General features: G+C 37.2%; 1 protein-coding gene across 1 annotated transcript in view; it reads right to left on the bottom strand.

The window, feature by feature from the left end:
* The window catches only part of LOC136293346 (sodium channel protein type 2 subunit alpha-like), a 125,684-nt gene that overhangs the window by 35,651 nt on the left and 72,244 nt on the right, over window positions 1–17,789 (bottom strand). Inside the window, exons 7-12 of the mRNA XM_066190010.1 lie at window positions 8,593–8,916; window positions 6,824–6,942; window positions 5,417–5,506; window positions 4,433–4,561; window positions 3,904–3,995; window positions 2,606–2,842 (exon numbers count right to left, since the gene is read on the bottom strand). Of these exons, the coding sequence (XP_066046107.1) occupies window positions 2,606–2,842; window positions 3,904–3,995; window positions 4,433–4,561; window positions 5,417–5,506; window positions 6,824–6,942; window positions 8,593–8,865 (940 nt within the window). The 5' untranslated portion in view covers window positions 8,866–8,916. The remainder of the gene's footprint in view (window positions 1–2,605; window positions 2,843–3,903; window positions 3,996–4,432; window positions 4,562–5,416; window positions 5,507–6,823; window positions 6,943–8,592; window positions 8,917–17,789) is intronic.

The following is a 17,789-nucleotide window of genomic DNA, read 5'->3' as shown; positions in this document are numbered from 1 at the left end:
AAAGATAATAATGAATTAGGGAAGAAGTCTATAAGAGTGAGGGTAGACCCCATCCAGTGAGACCTAGGCAAACTGGAGAAACAGGCTGACAGGAGACACATAAAATTCAGCAAAGACAAATGCAGCTGTATATTGGGGAAGGAAGAGCCCCTTGCAGTGATACAGGCTGGGAACTGACTGGCTGAGAACAGCTCTACAGAAAATGTACTGGGAATTTTGCAGGACAGAGCGCCAGGAGAGGCTGAGTCAGCAGGGCACTAGAGAGAAGGGCAATAGCCTCCAGGGCTGCAGACACAGAAGGCCAACCCACAGAGTGAGGGAAGTGACTGCGCCCCTCAACTCTGCACTCCTTAGACCATGCCCAGACTACGGTGTCCAGGTTTGGCACCACAGTGCAAGGAGACATGGATAAAATGGAGCACAAAGGTCACCAAGGCCACAAGGGGGCCGGAGCACGCCCCATGTGCTGAGAGGACAAGGAACCAGTGCATGGTGAGCCCAGCAAAGGGAAGACTCTGGGGGAAGCTGGAAGAAAGCATCCAGTAACTACAAGGAGGTTATCAAGGGGACAGAGACAGGTTCTTCTCAACTGTGCATGGCAGAACAATGACAGACAACAGGTATAATTACAAACAAGAGAGGTTCTGACTAGATGTAAGGAGAAACTTTTTACCATGAGGATAGCCAGGCACTGAGATCTGGAAAAGAGACAGAAATCTGGAAAAACACTCTTATCTCAACTAAATCAATCTATTGGCATTCTCAGCTGATGATGTCCATGTACCTTTCAAATTGACAAAGGTTTTGGTTTTCATAGGGTAAAAAACCTAGTGTATTTAAAAAGTCAGAAACAGCTCATAATATATGAACATAGGAGGATTCTAAACTTAGCATTTTAATATAGTGATGTCAAAATCTACCATTCAAAACCAGTACTTATAATGCAGCAGACACTACATAATACAAATTATTAAGAATAGTTACGTGAGAAAGGAGGAATAGAAACACAACCAGACCAAACAGCCTTGCCTGCATCAGCCCTCTGTAGACTCCCAGCAAAGACAAAACATGTAGCATAGAAAGCACCTGATACTCTGGAACATTTTATTTCTTTGAGATTGCCACCTAGTGCAAACTGGAAATAGAGAATCTATATACTGTGTAATCTGTATCTGAAGTGAGAATTCACAAATGTTCTGCAGCATGTAAACTATCAGTCAAAATTGCCCAAAAAGCACTATCACCACTCCACTTTCACTCCATCCCTTCTCAGGTAAATGAACTAGCTAAAATAATATATTTCACAGAAAAAACAGTCACACAATTTCAACAATTCAGACCTATAGAAAGATAATCAAAAAATGCAGAAAACAGCAGAAAACTTTAATGTCCAATGTTAAAAATGGGAGAAAATCTGGTTCATCAAAACAGCCTGTAACAACTGCATTTTCCTTTACTTTTCGTGAGAGTCACTGAGGAGGAAAGCTAGCATCCATTATCCTATAAATTTGTTTTTACTTAAATACACTACTTTTACAATTAATCACTAAGCAATGCCCTGTAAATCCACTTCTAGTACAAAGCTACACAGGAAAACTGATTTTTGGCAATTAGAGAAGTTACTATACTGTATCTCACAGTTCAGTGTGTATTATAACATTAGTGATGCTATCACTTAAAAAGACAGAAATACAAAACATAAGCATCTGCATGTTTCTGAACCAGCCTGGATGTCGTCTCTTCAGTTTACAGATATGAAGACTCCTGGAAAATATCTGGATAAAAATGTCTTTTTCAGTCTCAAGCAATAAATCCTAAAGCTGAATAACATCTCTTTTCCTACTAGGATCTTGGCCTGCCTGGGGAGTTGTATATCACTGAAAGCAATTTGTTTGTTATCTCTACCTAATAATAAACGCACATCTTAACTAGGCTCTCATTAATCTAGTGCTTCTCTGTCTTTTTTATACCCTAAAGATACAAAAAGGGCCTAAAAGAATGTGTTTTGTTCAGCCTTGAGAAGACTAGGAAGGGAGCAGACGGGGAGGGAGGGATGAGCAAAGATCTTCACTCTACCTACAAGTGTAACAAGAATGACTGCAATGAAGATGGAGCCTGACTCATCTCAGGAGTGTACTCTGGAAAGGTAAGAGGCGACTGATTAAAGTTTGAGTATAGGAAGCTCTGAAATGATATTCAAGAAAGTTTCTGTGAGACTGCTCAAATGCTGGCATGTGCTGCCCAGAAGAAGCTGTGGCATCTCAATCCTTAGAGGGACTAAAAACTTGACTGGAACAAGGGATTGAGCAGTCTGCTCTAACTGGACTTGCAGTTGAGCAGCAGTTGGTCTAGACTGTGGAGATCCTGTCCAGCCTGCACGATTCTGTGATTCTGAAACATAAGCCTCTACATACATTTCTAAGTGCAGTTAACGGAAAGAGCAATCACATCAGCATGAGTTTGGGATGTAATATATACAAATTCCTATTCTTTGCCATCAATTTAATTGTTTTTTATCTTTACTCTGCAGTATAAAACAGTTATCTTGTGATTGTGTGTTGGTTTATTCACACAAATCTTAGCAAGTTACAACAGTATTTCTTACGTTCTTCATTAATGTACGTTGTCCAGTCAAATTCTGTACCATTAAAGTATGGAACTATAAATTCTTCAAAAGCTGTTGAATTTTCTGGTGGCCAGAACAGGCATTTATTCTTCAAGTTGCCCATGAACAGCTGCAGTCCTATCAGTGCAAATACACTCAGGCAAAACACAGTCAGGATCATCACGTCCGAGAGCTTCTTCACAGACTGAATCAGGGCTCCAACAATAGTCTTCAAGCCTGCAAATGAGGCAGATGTTTTATTATAATATTAAATATTTAATTGACTAAAATGCAATGCAAACATCTCCAACACACTAATAAATACCATGCACAGCTTCAAAATAAAAACAGTCTTAAAGCATTTTCCAAAGGAAAAGCTACCACTAAGTTTCACCATTCCTGAAAAATAATTTGGAAATATGAATGGGAATGAATGACATACATTCCAAGGCACCTGCTCTTCAAATCAAGAGCTTTCAATTCATGCTCTCTATACATGTACACTACATCTAAAGAAAATAGTTAATTTTATTTTCTTTTTGATGCCTCTTGCTCCAAACCTTTGCCAGTATTCTATTCCAACACACAACATTGGTTCTATAACAGCAAACAAAAAGAGATCACAATTTTATTTCAGTAGTAGTTTTAATGTCTGCATTCTAACACATTCTCTTATGTTGGAGGTGGGGTTTGGTGAAGATAGGCATCATAAGCTAATAACTACACCATGCAATTCCCATGCTACTCATTATTATGAGTAATAATCCCCGAATTTCTCTTTCAGGGATTAAGCTTCTACAAAACACTAAAATTTTCAATCCCAAATTTCTTTCATAAATACGTATGAGTAACATTCACGTTAAAAAGACTTAATTTTGATCCTAAATGTGGGAGAGAAAATTTGACATCATTAAATGGAGGAATATAGGGGCTATGTAAATGAGTTCTTCATGCAATTGACTATTAAACTCTGAGGCTGACTGTTTTAAAGAATTAGAAAAGGAAATGAAATTGAAATTAAGACAAAAACCTGAAAGCTTCCGTTAAAAACATCAGTTCAGCTTCTGTGCAGTTTCAGTCAGCCTCAGTGTTTAACCTTGCTCTCACCTGGAATGACTGATACTGTTTTCAAAACTCGGAGAACTCTGAATGTTCTCAACGCTGAGACATTGCCTAGGTCCACAAACTCTGTCACATATCTGTAGTGAGGGATTCCACACACAAACACAATGACAGCACACACAAAATTAAACAGAGGTGATGTAGAGCGTCTATTATTTTACACAGTTACTTCTTACCTGGAATTACAGAAATAGTTTTCAAAGCTCTCAATACTCTGAAAGTTCGAAGAGCTGAAAGATTGCCTAGGTTTACAAATTCTGTTATATACCTGTAGGATTAAATCACAGTTATTCAGAATTGAGGTAGAGCTTATACTACTTACCTGGACCTGAAATCCAGAAATCCTTTTTTCTTGAAGGAGTAAGTTTTGAAGGACTTGCATTCATATTTTCCTGTCTCAAGTAAGTTTTCCCTAAAAAATTCACCCTTAAGATTTTCCATTAACTGCAAATTTAAAATGAAACTTATAGACCTACTTTTGTTTCTAAAATCCTATTTTAAATTGATTCTTCAGAGGTATCTTCTGTACTGTGGAATAGTCCACTAATTCTGCTATGTGCTACATTAGTGTAAAACATTCAAGTGGAAAAACTTGAAACACAATTCAGCCACCATTAATTTTACATGAACTAATATAAGCCAAACAAACTATTACAGGTTAAAAAAAAAGCTGTTATTTTATTTAAAAAAATATTATATACTTACGCGAAGGAAATGACAACAAAATCAAGCCAGTTCCAGGGGTCACGAAGGCAAGTAAAATCATTTATACAGAAGCCTCTTGCAAGGACTTTTACTAGAAATTCAAAAGTATAAATCCCAGTGAAAGTGTACCTATGAGAAAACATCCAAGCAAAAGTTAAAGATTGTTGTGTTGTTCAGTGCTACATCATGAGCATAGAGGAAAATAACTCAAACCCAGTAATTAGCACATGCACTGAACAGCAGTTATAAACTCACATGAACTGTGACTGCTTCCCCACCATTCTTTTGTGAGATAATAGGATTACAGTTTTTTATTTTGTCTGAAATATATCTCTGCAGCTTATAACACATAAGATTTTTTAATTCAGTTCTAATAATAATAATAACCAGGAATAACACCAAAAAAATATTTTTGTTCAAATAACATTTGAGCATGGTTGCCACATCAGAAATAAAGTCCATGGGTAAGTGAAACCTAGTATTTACTGAAGGTACTTGATGGCTGACCAGGTTGACTTAAGAATGATAAACAACAATCCTCAGCAGAGGTATTTTCTTTAAAGAACGGGTGTGTCCCATAATTAGATTTTGCTGCATGAAGGTCTTTTAGAGGGGCTATAGAAAGTATACTCCACACTGAAAAACAGTAGTTTTGGGATGAATGATCATTTTTTTTCCTTTTTTTAATAATAAAAAACAGCTGAAGAGGGAGAATGCATGAAAACATTGCTTGTACAAACATTCTGAGGAAAAGTACTTATCAGCATTTTGTTCAGAGAAAAAGGTTAACAGTGTCACAGCTTCTTTCCTTCGCAGAGCTTGCAGGACTGTGCTGCTTTGGGCTGCAGCTAGCATCAAACTCCAAACAGGAAAAAGGAGAATACTGGTATTACACAAGTAAGTAAAACTGCATGGTTTAGCTCTTCATCTGCTTTTTGGTTTTAAAGCACTTTAAAAATTATAAGCCTATTTAAATATACTTACTCTACATTCTTCGCCCATTCTGGAAGTTTCCTCCATGTCATAAATACGCAATTTGCCAAAATAGTGAGCATAATGACCTTGTTGAACAATGTTGACCATAGTTAAGGAAAATACCCCTTTAAAAGTCAAATTTGTGTAACACAAAATCCGAGGAAGTGACCAGGACATAAAATACTGGCAACATATAATATAAAAATCAGTTTACTGTCACTAGCATCGTAAATAATGCAAAGATATTTCACAAGAAAGATGGTTACACACCTATCTCAGAATCCTTTAGGTTGGGAAAGACTGCTGAGGTCAGCAAGTCCAACTTTTGACTCTTCACTTGTCAACTAGACCATGGCACTACGTGCCACATGCAGTCATTTCCTGCGGATGAGGAATCTTAACTGGCAGAAGGATATTAACTCTACCACTTTCCGGGGCAGGCCATTCCAATGCTCAACAACCTTTTTTGTGAAGAAATTTCTCCTGATGTCCAACCTGAACTTCCCATGGTGCAGCTTGAGGCCATTTCCTCTTGTTCTGCTGCTGCTGGTTACCTGGGATAAGAGCCTGCCCCACCCAGCTACACTCTCCTTCCAGGGAGTAGTAGAGAGTAATAAGGCGCCTCTGAGCCTTCTCTTCTCCAGGCTAAACACCCCCAGCTCCCTCAAGCTGCTCCTCGTAGGACTCATGTTCTAGACTCTTCACCAACTTTGCCACCCCTCTCTGGACACACTCCAACACTCCAATGTCCTTTCTGAACTGAGGAACCCAGAACTTGAGCTGTGACCTCACCAGTGCTGAGTACAGAGGACCATCATCATCCTGGCCCTGTTGGCCACACTATTCCTGATCCAGGCCAGGATGTCTCTGGCCTTCTTGGCCACCTGGGCACACACTGGCTCATGTTCAGCTGCTGTTGACCAGCAAGCCCAGGTCTTTTCCCATTGGGCCACTTTCCAGCTGCTCTGTCCCCAGCCTGCAGCACTGCACGGGGCTGTTGTGGTCAGTGTGCAGGACCCAGCAGCTGGTCATGTTGAACCTCATGCTCTTGGCCTGGCCCATTGATCCAGCCTGTCCAGGTCCCTCTGCAGGGCTTTTCTACCCTCCAGCAGATCAACACTCCCACACAACTTGGTGATATCCCCAAACTTATCAAGGGTACACTCACTCCCATCATTCATATCATCCATAAAGATTTTAGACGAGGTTGGGTTCAATACTGCACCTTAGGGAATTCCACTAATGAGTTATCTTCTTCTGAACTTAATCAACAGGTTAAGTGACTAATCTTAGCTCAGATTGATTTTGAAAGAATTAAAGGCAGGAACACATTCAAGCACTAAATCAAAATTCCTAGTGTTAACATTAGTAATATTAACCAGTAACAATTTTTAACAAACCAGTTGAAAAGGATATGAATGAACCAAAATCTTAATAGCTAATCTTCTAGTGACATTGAAAGGAGATAAAAGGTACAAGGCAGGTGTGGCACTGAACCTGTAGATTGTCTTCCCTTTATCCAGTACTATAAATGTCTTTAGAAATAGACAAAAAGGGCAGGGGGGCAGCAGAGTTAGAAATTAGGAATACATTTTACTAACCTTGCCATAATAGAGGCTGCTTACACACTTCTCAGTCGCCTAATTTATTTTCCACAGAATTATGGAAGGAAATAACAGATTCTAAATTTTCATATGAGCAATAAAAATGCTACACCACACATATTTTGTCTCTGTGCTCTTAAAATATGCATTTCAGATTTCATTTTCTAGGATTAAGTAATTACATTAAAACTGTAATTTAAAATGTGACATTTTTCATTGAAGTTTAATGCAGCTCTTTTACTTGCATTTCAGAACAAAGTCGGCAATGCAGAACAAAGCACCTAAGTAACCATTTTTGGGACCTCACAAGGAACTATTTAACCATTTCTACATGTTAAAACTGCTTTGGGGATGAGACATTCTTGACTTATAAAATCCCTGCCTTTACTGCCTTTATTGTTTGTGCACCTATCATTAGTACCATCAGTGTAACCATTTTTGATTTTGAATAGAAGACAATGAAATATCATCTAATGAAATCTTAATTCAATCTACATTTAATGATTATTCTCCCAAAATCTAATATTCAGAAATAAGCAGGTTATAACACTGAATAATTCTGTTTTCCAGTGACATTTTACCATAAAACAAATGGGTCATTTGTCAATAGTGCTTGTGAAGTTAAGAGAACAAAAACTAAAATAACTCAAAAATCTACGTTTGATTATTAGTCTTCAACATTTTGTACTAGAAAACACACTGCTTTAATTAGGCTGCTTATTTCAGAAATAATACAGGTCTTTGGTTTAATTCTTATCTTGCAAGATACTATTTGTTGATCATCCAGTACTTAACTTCAAGACCCCATTCTATGCTTTTAATTCAACAAGCATTTTATTGATTACATAATAAAATAATCACTTGCTGCTTATTTTATACTGCCTTTTAATGTAAACTCAGTTTTGTTTTCTCAACATCATTTAACTTCACACGCCTATATAAAAGTAACTTTCCTTCATCTGTACTTGCCAAAGTAAACACCTTGCTCTTTTCTTCTTTATTTATATCCATTAATGAAACTGACTCAGTATATATCAATTCAGATTTTGTCTTCAGGTCTATATTGGGCCTATGACATAGGCCCAATACCAAAACCCAAAGATTGGTTTAGTCTTTGCACCTTTTTTTAATAAATTTTGTAAAACAAGAATGTCTTATGGTATTTTCAAGAATGTTTGACAGTGATTGTTCTATCACATGAGTGGATGAGCACTTTGTCTAAAGACTTCTGTAATGAACTAGATCTCAGGTATCATGTTTCTTAAAAAAAAACCAGAGAGTAGCCAGAGATTAGAAGTTTTCAAATAGTTCAGCATTAAATCATATCTGAAGAGATTACAGGACTTTTAATACTAAAAAAACATAGCATTAGACATTAAAAGTAAAGTGCCATTTAAAAAAAAAAGGCAACTGAAGCAGGAGTTACGGTTGTCTTTATAGTGAAATCAAAATAATTAACATGATAGCACCTACTGCATAATACTTTTAAACAGGTTTTCTGACCAACTCCCCAGCAGAGCATTTATCAGGCTACAGTTAAACAGCAGTGCTCTAATTACATTCTTAATACAAAACACTTACTTTTTTATTGATGTAATATGGGTCCAGGTCCTCCAGGGGTTCAGACACCATTCCTGGAGGAATATCACCATAAATAAATGGCAGTGTCTTTCCTGCCTCTAAGTCATTATTTGGCTCTGGGTGATTTTCTTCATGACCAGCATCATCTGTAGGCTCATCTTGGTCACAAGGAAATTTTTCATCAGCAATACGTTTTTCAATAGCAGCAAGAGATTCTTCGGTGAAATAGAAGAAGCTGTCAGGTCCTGGTGGTACCAGCATTGCCTGCGCCATCTTTTCATTCTGCAAATTTTAAATGTTTTTTGGCTCTTGTGCAAGAAGATCCTAGGAGGGCATGTAGGAAAAAAAGAAAAAAGAAACAGAAGGTTGCACCACCAACAAAATCCCCGAATAAAAGCTTTTGGCATAGTCAGCATCTGCCTCTCTTCTCTGTATAAAGCCCTGTAGCAAGAAGGATTACAATTAACAGTCAGATATTTAATAGAAAATTAGCTAACTCATGGCAAAGAGATAAAAATTAACAAGTAAAGAAAAAAATAACGAAAGAAAAAAAGAGATCAAATTTTCTTAGTTTCTCAACTCAGCTTAATACCTCACAACAAAAAGAGGAAAAACATTCTCACTTTCCCTAGCCTAACATTAAGTTACCTTATTGTGAAAAAGTAAAGAATGTTTTAGCACAACTAAGTACTGCCGTCAATGGTCACAACCTCTAAACAAAGATTTATACATTTTTGGCACACCACCTTCAAAACTCACCACCTTCAAAACTCTTGCATTTATATTCCAAAAGTAGAAAAAAACCCCTATGCTATTTTTATTACTCTCAATTTCTGACAGCAACATTACTCCATCTGGTGGCTTATACTATGACTGCCAAACTAATGTTTATATTATACTATTAGGTACTACACAAGAACATTGTAATTTTAAGCCATATTCCCAGGCAGAAGGCAACTAGCCTGAAGCTTTGTCTTTCCAATTCGTATCTACTTGATTTTCAACTGTAACTTTGATGGCGCTACCTCTGTAATTAAGGAAGTTATGATGGATGAAGTGTTTTAGATTTATACAAAAAGCACAGCATAATCAAAATTTCAGTACTGTCTTTGAGACCAAGGGTACCTGCAAAATACTTAAAATAATAAAGTTATTAAATTGCAACAACCATTAACTGATCATTTCTTTCTAGGTAATATTTTCCACAGTGAGTGTACAGTCAACACCTAAGGGTGCAGAATAAACCAATTTTTTTGAACAGACACAAAATGGAATCCAGTCCCATTTGTTGACAGTTATTAAGTGTTGTAGCCTTTGTCAACACTACATTGTAGTGAGTTGACCTTGGCTGGCTGTTCTCCCACTCACACTCCACAAAAGGAACTGCACAGGGGAGTATGAAGTGAAAAAGCCCAGATATTAAAATACAGACAAGCAGATCATTTACAAATTACTGTCATGGGCAAAACAGACTCACTTAGAGAAAAAATAACTTATTGCCAATTAAAACAGAAATGGAAGGTAAAAAACATAAATCCTAAAAGAATACTCCTTTACCTCTTTGTTCCAGGCTCAACTTCACTGTTTCACTCTCAACTCCTGCACCTCTTCCTTCCCCAAGTGGCATGGGGAAGGTGGGGTCAGATCACTGCAGCTCTTCTTTGCCTCTCCTTCCTCCAGTTTTTCCCTTGCTCCAGCATGTGTCCCTCACACAGGCTGTGAAGCTTCAGGATAAGACTGCTCCAATGCTGGCTTTGCACGTGCCTCTCCCTCAAGGAACATTCACTTTCTCCAGTGCAGAGTCTCCTGGAGGCTGCAGGTTGGGCACCTGCTCTGGCATGCTCCTCTGTGGACTGCAGGGAAATATCTGCTCTAACATGGCCTGTCCCACAGGCTTCCAGGGAATGTCTGCTCCAGCGCCTGCAGCCCCCCTTCCACTCCAGTTGCCCTGACCTTGGAGTTGGAGCTGTTTCTCACACACTCTCACCGAGTGCTCCTCACACTGACCTGTGGCATTTTGCTCTTTTCCAGAAGTGTTTTTCCCTGAGGCATTGCCATCCTGGCTGAGCTGCGCCCAGGGCCACCCCGGGCTCTCCACACGGAGCCTGTCCGGCAGCCTCCCAGCCCTGAAACACCGAGACCACTGCTCAGAGTGACCCCAGACCACACTGTCAAGAGGAAAAACCTTAAAGCAGATTTAGGCTGCTGCCACCACAGAAGCCACAGTGTGAGCCTGTTCTCCTGATCCCAGTGTGTGTGCAGTGAGGATGCATCGGGTAGGAAAAATACTGATGGCAGCCTTTTCCATGAAATGTAACAGCTGCAAAGTCAAATAACCCATGACACAGTGCATCCCAGATAGCTGCCTCGTCTATGTCAACTTTTAGGTTAGCTTAATGTTAGTTGAGGAAAATTTCTATTTTTAACAATTTTACAGCAGGAACTAAATTGCCATGGACAGACAATCCATCATGCAAGCCATCTCCTTCCAAATTAGTCAGTTGAGGTTATGGGCAAGCTTCAAATCCCTGCTTTTTCAGCCAAGCCACAACAGGCTCCAAGCCTTCAGCACATACCACAATAGGCACAAAAAGAGGGGGGCTCTTTATGCAGGCTAGTAAAGAGGTGAGAAATTTCCTAATAAATAATTATAGAAATCAGACATTCTTCATGTCAGCTGTTAAGCACTTTAAGGAAACACAGACAGTTTTTTTTTCTCTGGAAAAGAAAGCCTGAGAATGCCAAGTCTTTCCTTATTTATTTAAAAATGCCTAATCTCATCTGTTCCATCTTAAAGCGATTCACCATTTTCAAATGCAAGATTTGATTGCTGTCTAGCCTTTTGGGGCAAATCCTTAGCACCAGTGAACCTGAAGATCTGCCCAGTCATACTTGGACTGAGAACCAGCTGTGTCTCAAAAGGTACTTCTCCTTCAGAAGTTGAATAGCACCCATGGCTCTAAATACCCAGGAAAGCTTCAGCAGCAAAAAGGGAGAGAGATCGGTCTTCCCAAGAACACCAAGATCTTTTTCCATAAGCTTCATTTCTGCCTAAGACCTAAGGAAACACAAGTATTATTTGGTATCTTTAGGTCATTTATTTAGTTTACAACTCTGGATTTGTTGTTTTTTTTTTTTTGGTTTTTTTTTTTTTTTTTTTTGTTATAAAATGGAGGGATAGGCTTCATTTGTAAGATGAAAATTCACAAGAATTTGCTTAGTACAAGCATCTGAGTATATATATATATATTATTTTTTTTTTTAAGTCAAGGGAAGTTCTTACTAGTAGGAGCTTTCTCCTACACCAAGGTGATAGCAGTATTGACTTAAGTAGTATGTTTTCCTACAAAAAAAAGTCTATAACATATAAGAATGACCTTTTACATACCAGCACTACATATTGTAACAGACTCTGAGGACAGCACTTGTAATACAACTTGTATCTCATGACTGATACAAACAGTTAATGCCATTATAAGTAGTCCACACACTCAGTTATTATCTAAAATGGTCAGATGGTCGCACAAAGTCTTTTGGAGTCCAAAGAGACAAGCAAGCAAGATCTACAGCTATTGGACCAACTTCACCTTAAAACCAAATAGAACAGCAGCAGTACATACAGTGCTGTCCTGTCACAGGAATGTTGCTCTTTACAGGCTGAATAAAATACAAGCTTTTCAGCACATCTACACACCACTGACCATGCCTATGAACAAGTAGGACAGCGGCAGTCTAAGAAATGACTAGGCAACTTTGTGTTTCAATGATTATCTTCAGAAACAAGCATGTCAACAACAAAAACCAAACAAACAAAATAAAAGGGAGATACTGGACGAGAATGCAAATATATACCATAACATTCAGCTAGTCTTTTAGCATATGTTCTCACTACTTGAATAAAGACTCTACAAAATTTTTAGAATAGTTTTCTGGTCAATGTTAAGCACATAAACTTGGAAAGTGACAAACGTGATGTCCACAGAAAGTACTTGTTATGTGCTTGAAAATGTCACTAACTGTTATGTCTGTCTATGCATTTTGGCTAAATTTACTCTTTAGAGGTCTATAATGCCTAAAACCAAAAGTCCATGACTGTTCATCTTACCAAATACCACTAAAGCCTTATGGCAGTTTTTCTGAGTTATTGCAGTTGTTATCAGAATGAAAACCAATCTTTCTGCTTGCATGTTCATATTCCCCTGGTTTATTCAGCAAGGCTTAAGTGGTAGCCTTAGGGCTGAGATGAACTCCAGCATTCCTCTCTGGAGACACCACAGCCAATGACTGCAGCACAATTGTCAGTGTTAACACAAAACAACAAAAAAGTTATTTTCCACTACATGACAAATCTCTTCAGTGAATACCTTATGCTAGCAGCCCAATCACAGCCCATGCTTGGAAAAAAACCCATACCTATTGAACACTTCTTGAGTTACAGTTCAGTGACTGTTTCCCTGTCATGACTTTTTTAAAGTACTGCAAATATATAAATGCTGTAATGCTGTGGAACAAAGTGATGCTGCTTATATTGTCATCGCATGGAAATCACTTCACCCAAGAAGGAAATGAAATTTAAAAATTAAAAAAAAAAAAAAAGGCAGGACAGATTGGTTTAATGACTTAAGTGTGTCTCTTTTCTGCAATTTCGATGGCGTTTGTATTACAAACTAAGAGATAATAGTATTACAAACTAAGAGATAATAACAATCAAACCAGAATACAACATTTAACGTGAATCCTGAAGAAACTGTTACCCTGCTATCCAAAAAAATCCCACAAAGGTCCTTCTGAAAGCCCAACATCAAAAAACCAACCATCAGTAAATAGCAAGACCCAACACATAAATCCCTGTTTTCTTAGCTTACTGTTAAGAAATAGGCTTCTAATCTTTAATGGCTATGTTGTGCATGTAAGCCTGATTAGAGACTATCCACCAAGCAGGACAGAAAATTCAAATCACAAATGAAAGATTACAGAAAACTGCTGTACACAACAGACTCTGTAGTAGCACAATACTAGGAGGAAACTCCTGGGGCAGAAATGAGACAGTTAACAACCTGATACGAATGCTAACATAAATATATTCTTATGGAGTATGGTTGAGTGAGCAAGAAAAAATTTTAGAGTATCTTTTAGAAAATATTTTTAATATGTATACAAAGAAAAGCATCAGGGTCATTTATATCTAGCTTGAGGCTTTAACCTTGAGTCCACCAGGCTACAGAAAAAAGCATGAATATACAGTTTTTATTGTTTCCATATATATATATATATTTGGAAAAATAATAGTCAAGCTTAAACCCAAACCAGTCAGCAACAAACCCTCAATACTGACAAAATATGTTTCCTTAACATATTTTTATCTTAACACTTTTCAGAGGTACAATAACACATCTGCTCTTCCTACTATATATTCTACATATTGTTGAATTCATCATTCAAGATAATGATGAATTTTTACAATATTGTTTCCAATGTTCTCTCCGCTATGGTATACTGCATAGTGTTATTTGAGTAATTTGAATAAAGCTTTCAGTGTACTAAAGAAGCCATACTAATGAAATTACTATGTCTCACATGTATGAAATTTCATTAAAAATAAGAAGCTACCATCACAACAGTCAGGTAAAGATGTTCAGCGAATTTCATTTAGGCAAGCGATCAAATCTGACGAGTCATAGGGAATTTACAGATACTTTCTTTGCTATGCTCTTTTTTGTGCATTTCTGTATATAAAAAAGAAGGTGTTTTTTTCCACTAGTATCTAATTCCACTACATAAATTAAGACTTAGTCTATTAACGAATACATTTTCATTGAGATGTGATGCAGCCTTCAATTTCTACAGAAAGTAAGCTGGGTTTATTACTGCTACGTCAATTCCACAATTCTGTGACTGTCTGCAAAACAAGCAGGAGACTATAAGACAAATCCAGAAAATTCTTTGGACAGTGGTTTAATCTAGAAGTATCTGCTCCTAAACATCAATAAGAACTAAAAGGTTTCTGAATTATTTATTGCTTTGAGACTGAATAGATTAGAACCATGCTACATTTCACTCCTGGTAATTCTCAACAACAGATTATGCCAATACAATAGCACTAAGTGGGACAGCTGGTTTTTAAAGAAAATATTTTACCATGTCATTCTTTTGTCTGTAAGTAATTTCATTCTCTATAGCTTTTCCATGAAAATGATTTTTAAAACCAAATTAAATGCTTATGGAAAACAAAATGCATTTCTATTCAGTTTAATGGATTCTCCTCCTTAAATGAAACTTGCCTTACATGCCCTGTATCAGCTCTGAAGATATTCTAAACCAGCTATTTTCAATTCAATAGCCTCTGATTTCAATTTATGAGCTTATGGTAATACACAGAAGATATCAAAAAATATTAACATTGCAGGAATGAAAAATGTTTAAAAGATAGAGGATGCTATAGCTCATCTTAAAAAAGAAGAATTCTCTAATATAAACCCATTTTTATAATCTTCAACCACTTAGAGGCAGATCGGTTTGGCTTTCCTTTATGACAGAAAATGCATTCATTGAGCGCAGGTCTAGGAAATCCAGTCCTCACAAACAAGCAATTCAATCCTTGTGTATCAGGCCACCAACTTGGAACAGAGCCAACACAAAGGAGGGGGAACCAACCAACCAAACAACAACAACCAACACAACAACAAAACCCAAACCAAAACAAAAACAAACAAACAAAAAACCCAACAAAAACAAAACAAATACCAAAAAACCAAAACCTGTAAGAGTTTTTTATTATTGGCAAGGCATGGAAGAACTGTGAAAAACATGATACATCACCAGAAATATGATATACACATACTGAAACTTCAGTTTCACATTTTTTGTGTTTATGTTACATTGTGGGGCAGATTTGTTTTTGTAAATCCTGGGGTTCAGTCTTGCAAGGTTTCATTATCCATGTGTTGGGTTTTTTCCTCCTTATTTCCCCAGATTCCTTCTTCAATTTTCTGCTGTTATTTATGTGTCATTTAACAAGTTAATACACAACAAGACTTTACATAGTTTCCATCACAAAACCCTGATAATATATGCTTGGTGACCTTTGCTCCAGAACTCTTTTTTATGACACCAAAGATGATAGTATCAAGTTAATTACATTATGATCTTCATCTTTACAAATATGGATAATCTTTCTGTATAAATTCTTACCAAAGACAATCATAAAATCTTTTAAACGTTACTTCTAGCTGTGGATTGAAATGAGTGTCTCTCTAACTCCTTGTTTTGATGCTTAAAAGACAAACAGAAAAAAGAAACATCTGAATGGATACTGCATAATAACAATGTAGCTGCTTAGAGATTAAGTTGTGAAACAATAGTCTCTATACATATTTTCAAATAATCATGGTACTTGTGCAGTGTTTATTTTCCTTGCATTCCTTAGCTGAAATAGAGCATGAAGGAAGGGCAACCATCACAAAGGGTAAGTTTATTTTCTTCACAGACAGTCCTTATTGCCCAACAATCGTTAGTTATGTAACAGAGTATACCACTTAAAACTTGTTTTAGCTATTTGAACTCCTTAGGATGTAACAGCCAGATTCTCAAAATTGTAGTTCTGAGAACAGGGGAAGAAACTGAGAGCCTCTTTCTCTTTTTTTTGTAGCTAGGCACTAGAATTTTCTCAGGGAATCCATTGCTGAACCATTAAAACATATCCCCTGAAAGTTCATTTACTCCCCAGAGTGACTGCCTCAGTAGCAAATCAGAACTGCTGCACAACTTGTTCAGACCTCATAGGTTTGTATTAATGAATTATTAATACAGTACTAAATAAATTAAACACAATTATATTAAAAAGTACCCAAACATTGTGCACAGCAAAGAAACTGCACCATCCACGTACATGGGATTTTTCATTACTTTTACTCTTACAAGTGTCATCTGTCGAGCCACATTTATCAGAATGCTCCAAGTAAATCACTCCAAGTTTGCACACAACACCACCTCCAAGTGATTTATTCTAATAAATAGCAGGTGAACCACTTGATTTAAATTTTTTAGACTAGACTGTGAAATGGTTGAGTTTGGTTATCATTCTGATAACTTCACTGTAAAATTTATTTAAGATTAAAATTATCGCAGATGCCTTACCTCTATCAGATTAAAGTAATCAACACTGTGATTACAGAAATAACCTGCATTAATGCAGTATTACTGTGATTTATGACCAGTTCCAGAAAAGTTAGAAGAAAACATCCTGTTTGATTTTTCCACACAAGGAATGTGTATGTCATGTCTGAACCAGAAATGCATAGTTTGTATCAACTGCAGCTAGAGGAAAAAAAAGAAAGCAAAATTCAAATAAAAGTTTTGGTGTTGAATTCATAATAACTTATGTCAAATAAAACTGCAGACGTCAGAGGAAAACATAGCTTGGTAGGCACCTTTTCAAGGTAGACAGTTCAAAATCTAGCTCAAAGGAGGCTAAGGTTACCTTAGATAATCTACAATAAGTACAAGTATGTTCCAGGGATGTGTTTGAGGTTGCTACCCCACACTCTTGCACTGGGTCTTCCAATCCACTCCTCATGGAGGAGCCCAGGCTTCTTACACCCGCTGTCTGTCAGCCCTCAGCACCAGGGGCAGGCTCCAACCTTCTGGCTCATACTCCTGTAGGTGGAGCTCTGGAATAATTGCTGTAGGCTATTGCTTGCCTGTTATCAGAATTTCCTTCTCCTTTTTGTGTTCTGCTTCAATACTGGGCCACCACTAACGCAAATCACCACTGCGAAGCAACAGTGATAAATAACGTAAAACCAGTACAGCTCCCAAAAAAATGTGGCTGAAAGTTTCCCCTGAACAAAAGTGAATCAAGAATTTCAACTGAATGAACTTTTTAAGCTTACAATCAAAGTTTAATAACCTGAAGATTTTTTTTATATTGGAAAAGTCCTCTTGAATAATAATAAACTAAAAAGACAGAAATTAGTAACATACTACAGAACAGAAACCTGTGTTTCACTAGATTTGAAACAGTAAAAAATGTTCTTGAATCCTTAAAATGTACACTGTCTGGTTTTTATCTACCAGAAGGCTCCAAGAATTATCATTTAGAGCACAGCAGAAAAGAACATACCTAGCTATAATAGAAAATAATTTTTCTATTAACTGGAAACTGCTAAAATTATTAAGCAATCGTTATTTGCTGTTAT

Source organism: Chamaea fasciata, unplaced genomic scaffold, assembly GCF_029207755.1.
Source record: "Chamaea fasciata isolate MVZ Bird 193981 ecotype frontalis unplaced genomic scaffold, bChaFas1.0.hap1 SCAF_8, whole genome shotgun sequence".
NCBI lineage: Eukaryota > Metazoa > Chordata > Aves > Passeriformes > Sylviidae > Chamaea > Chamaea fasciata.
This window is presented reverse-complemented; position numbering and strand designations above follow the sequence as displayed.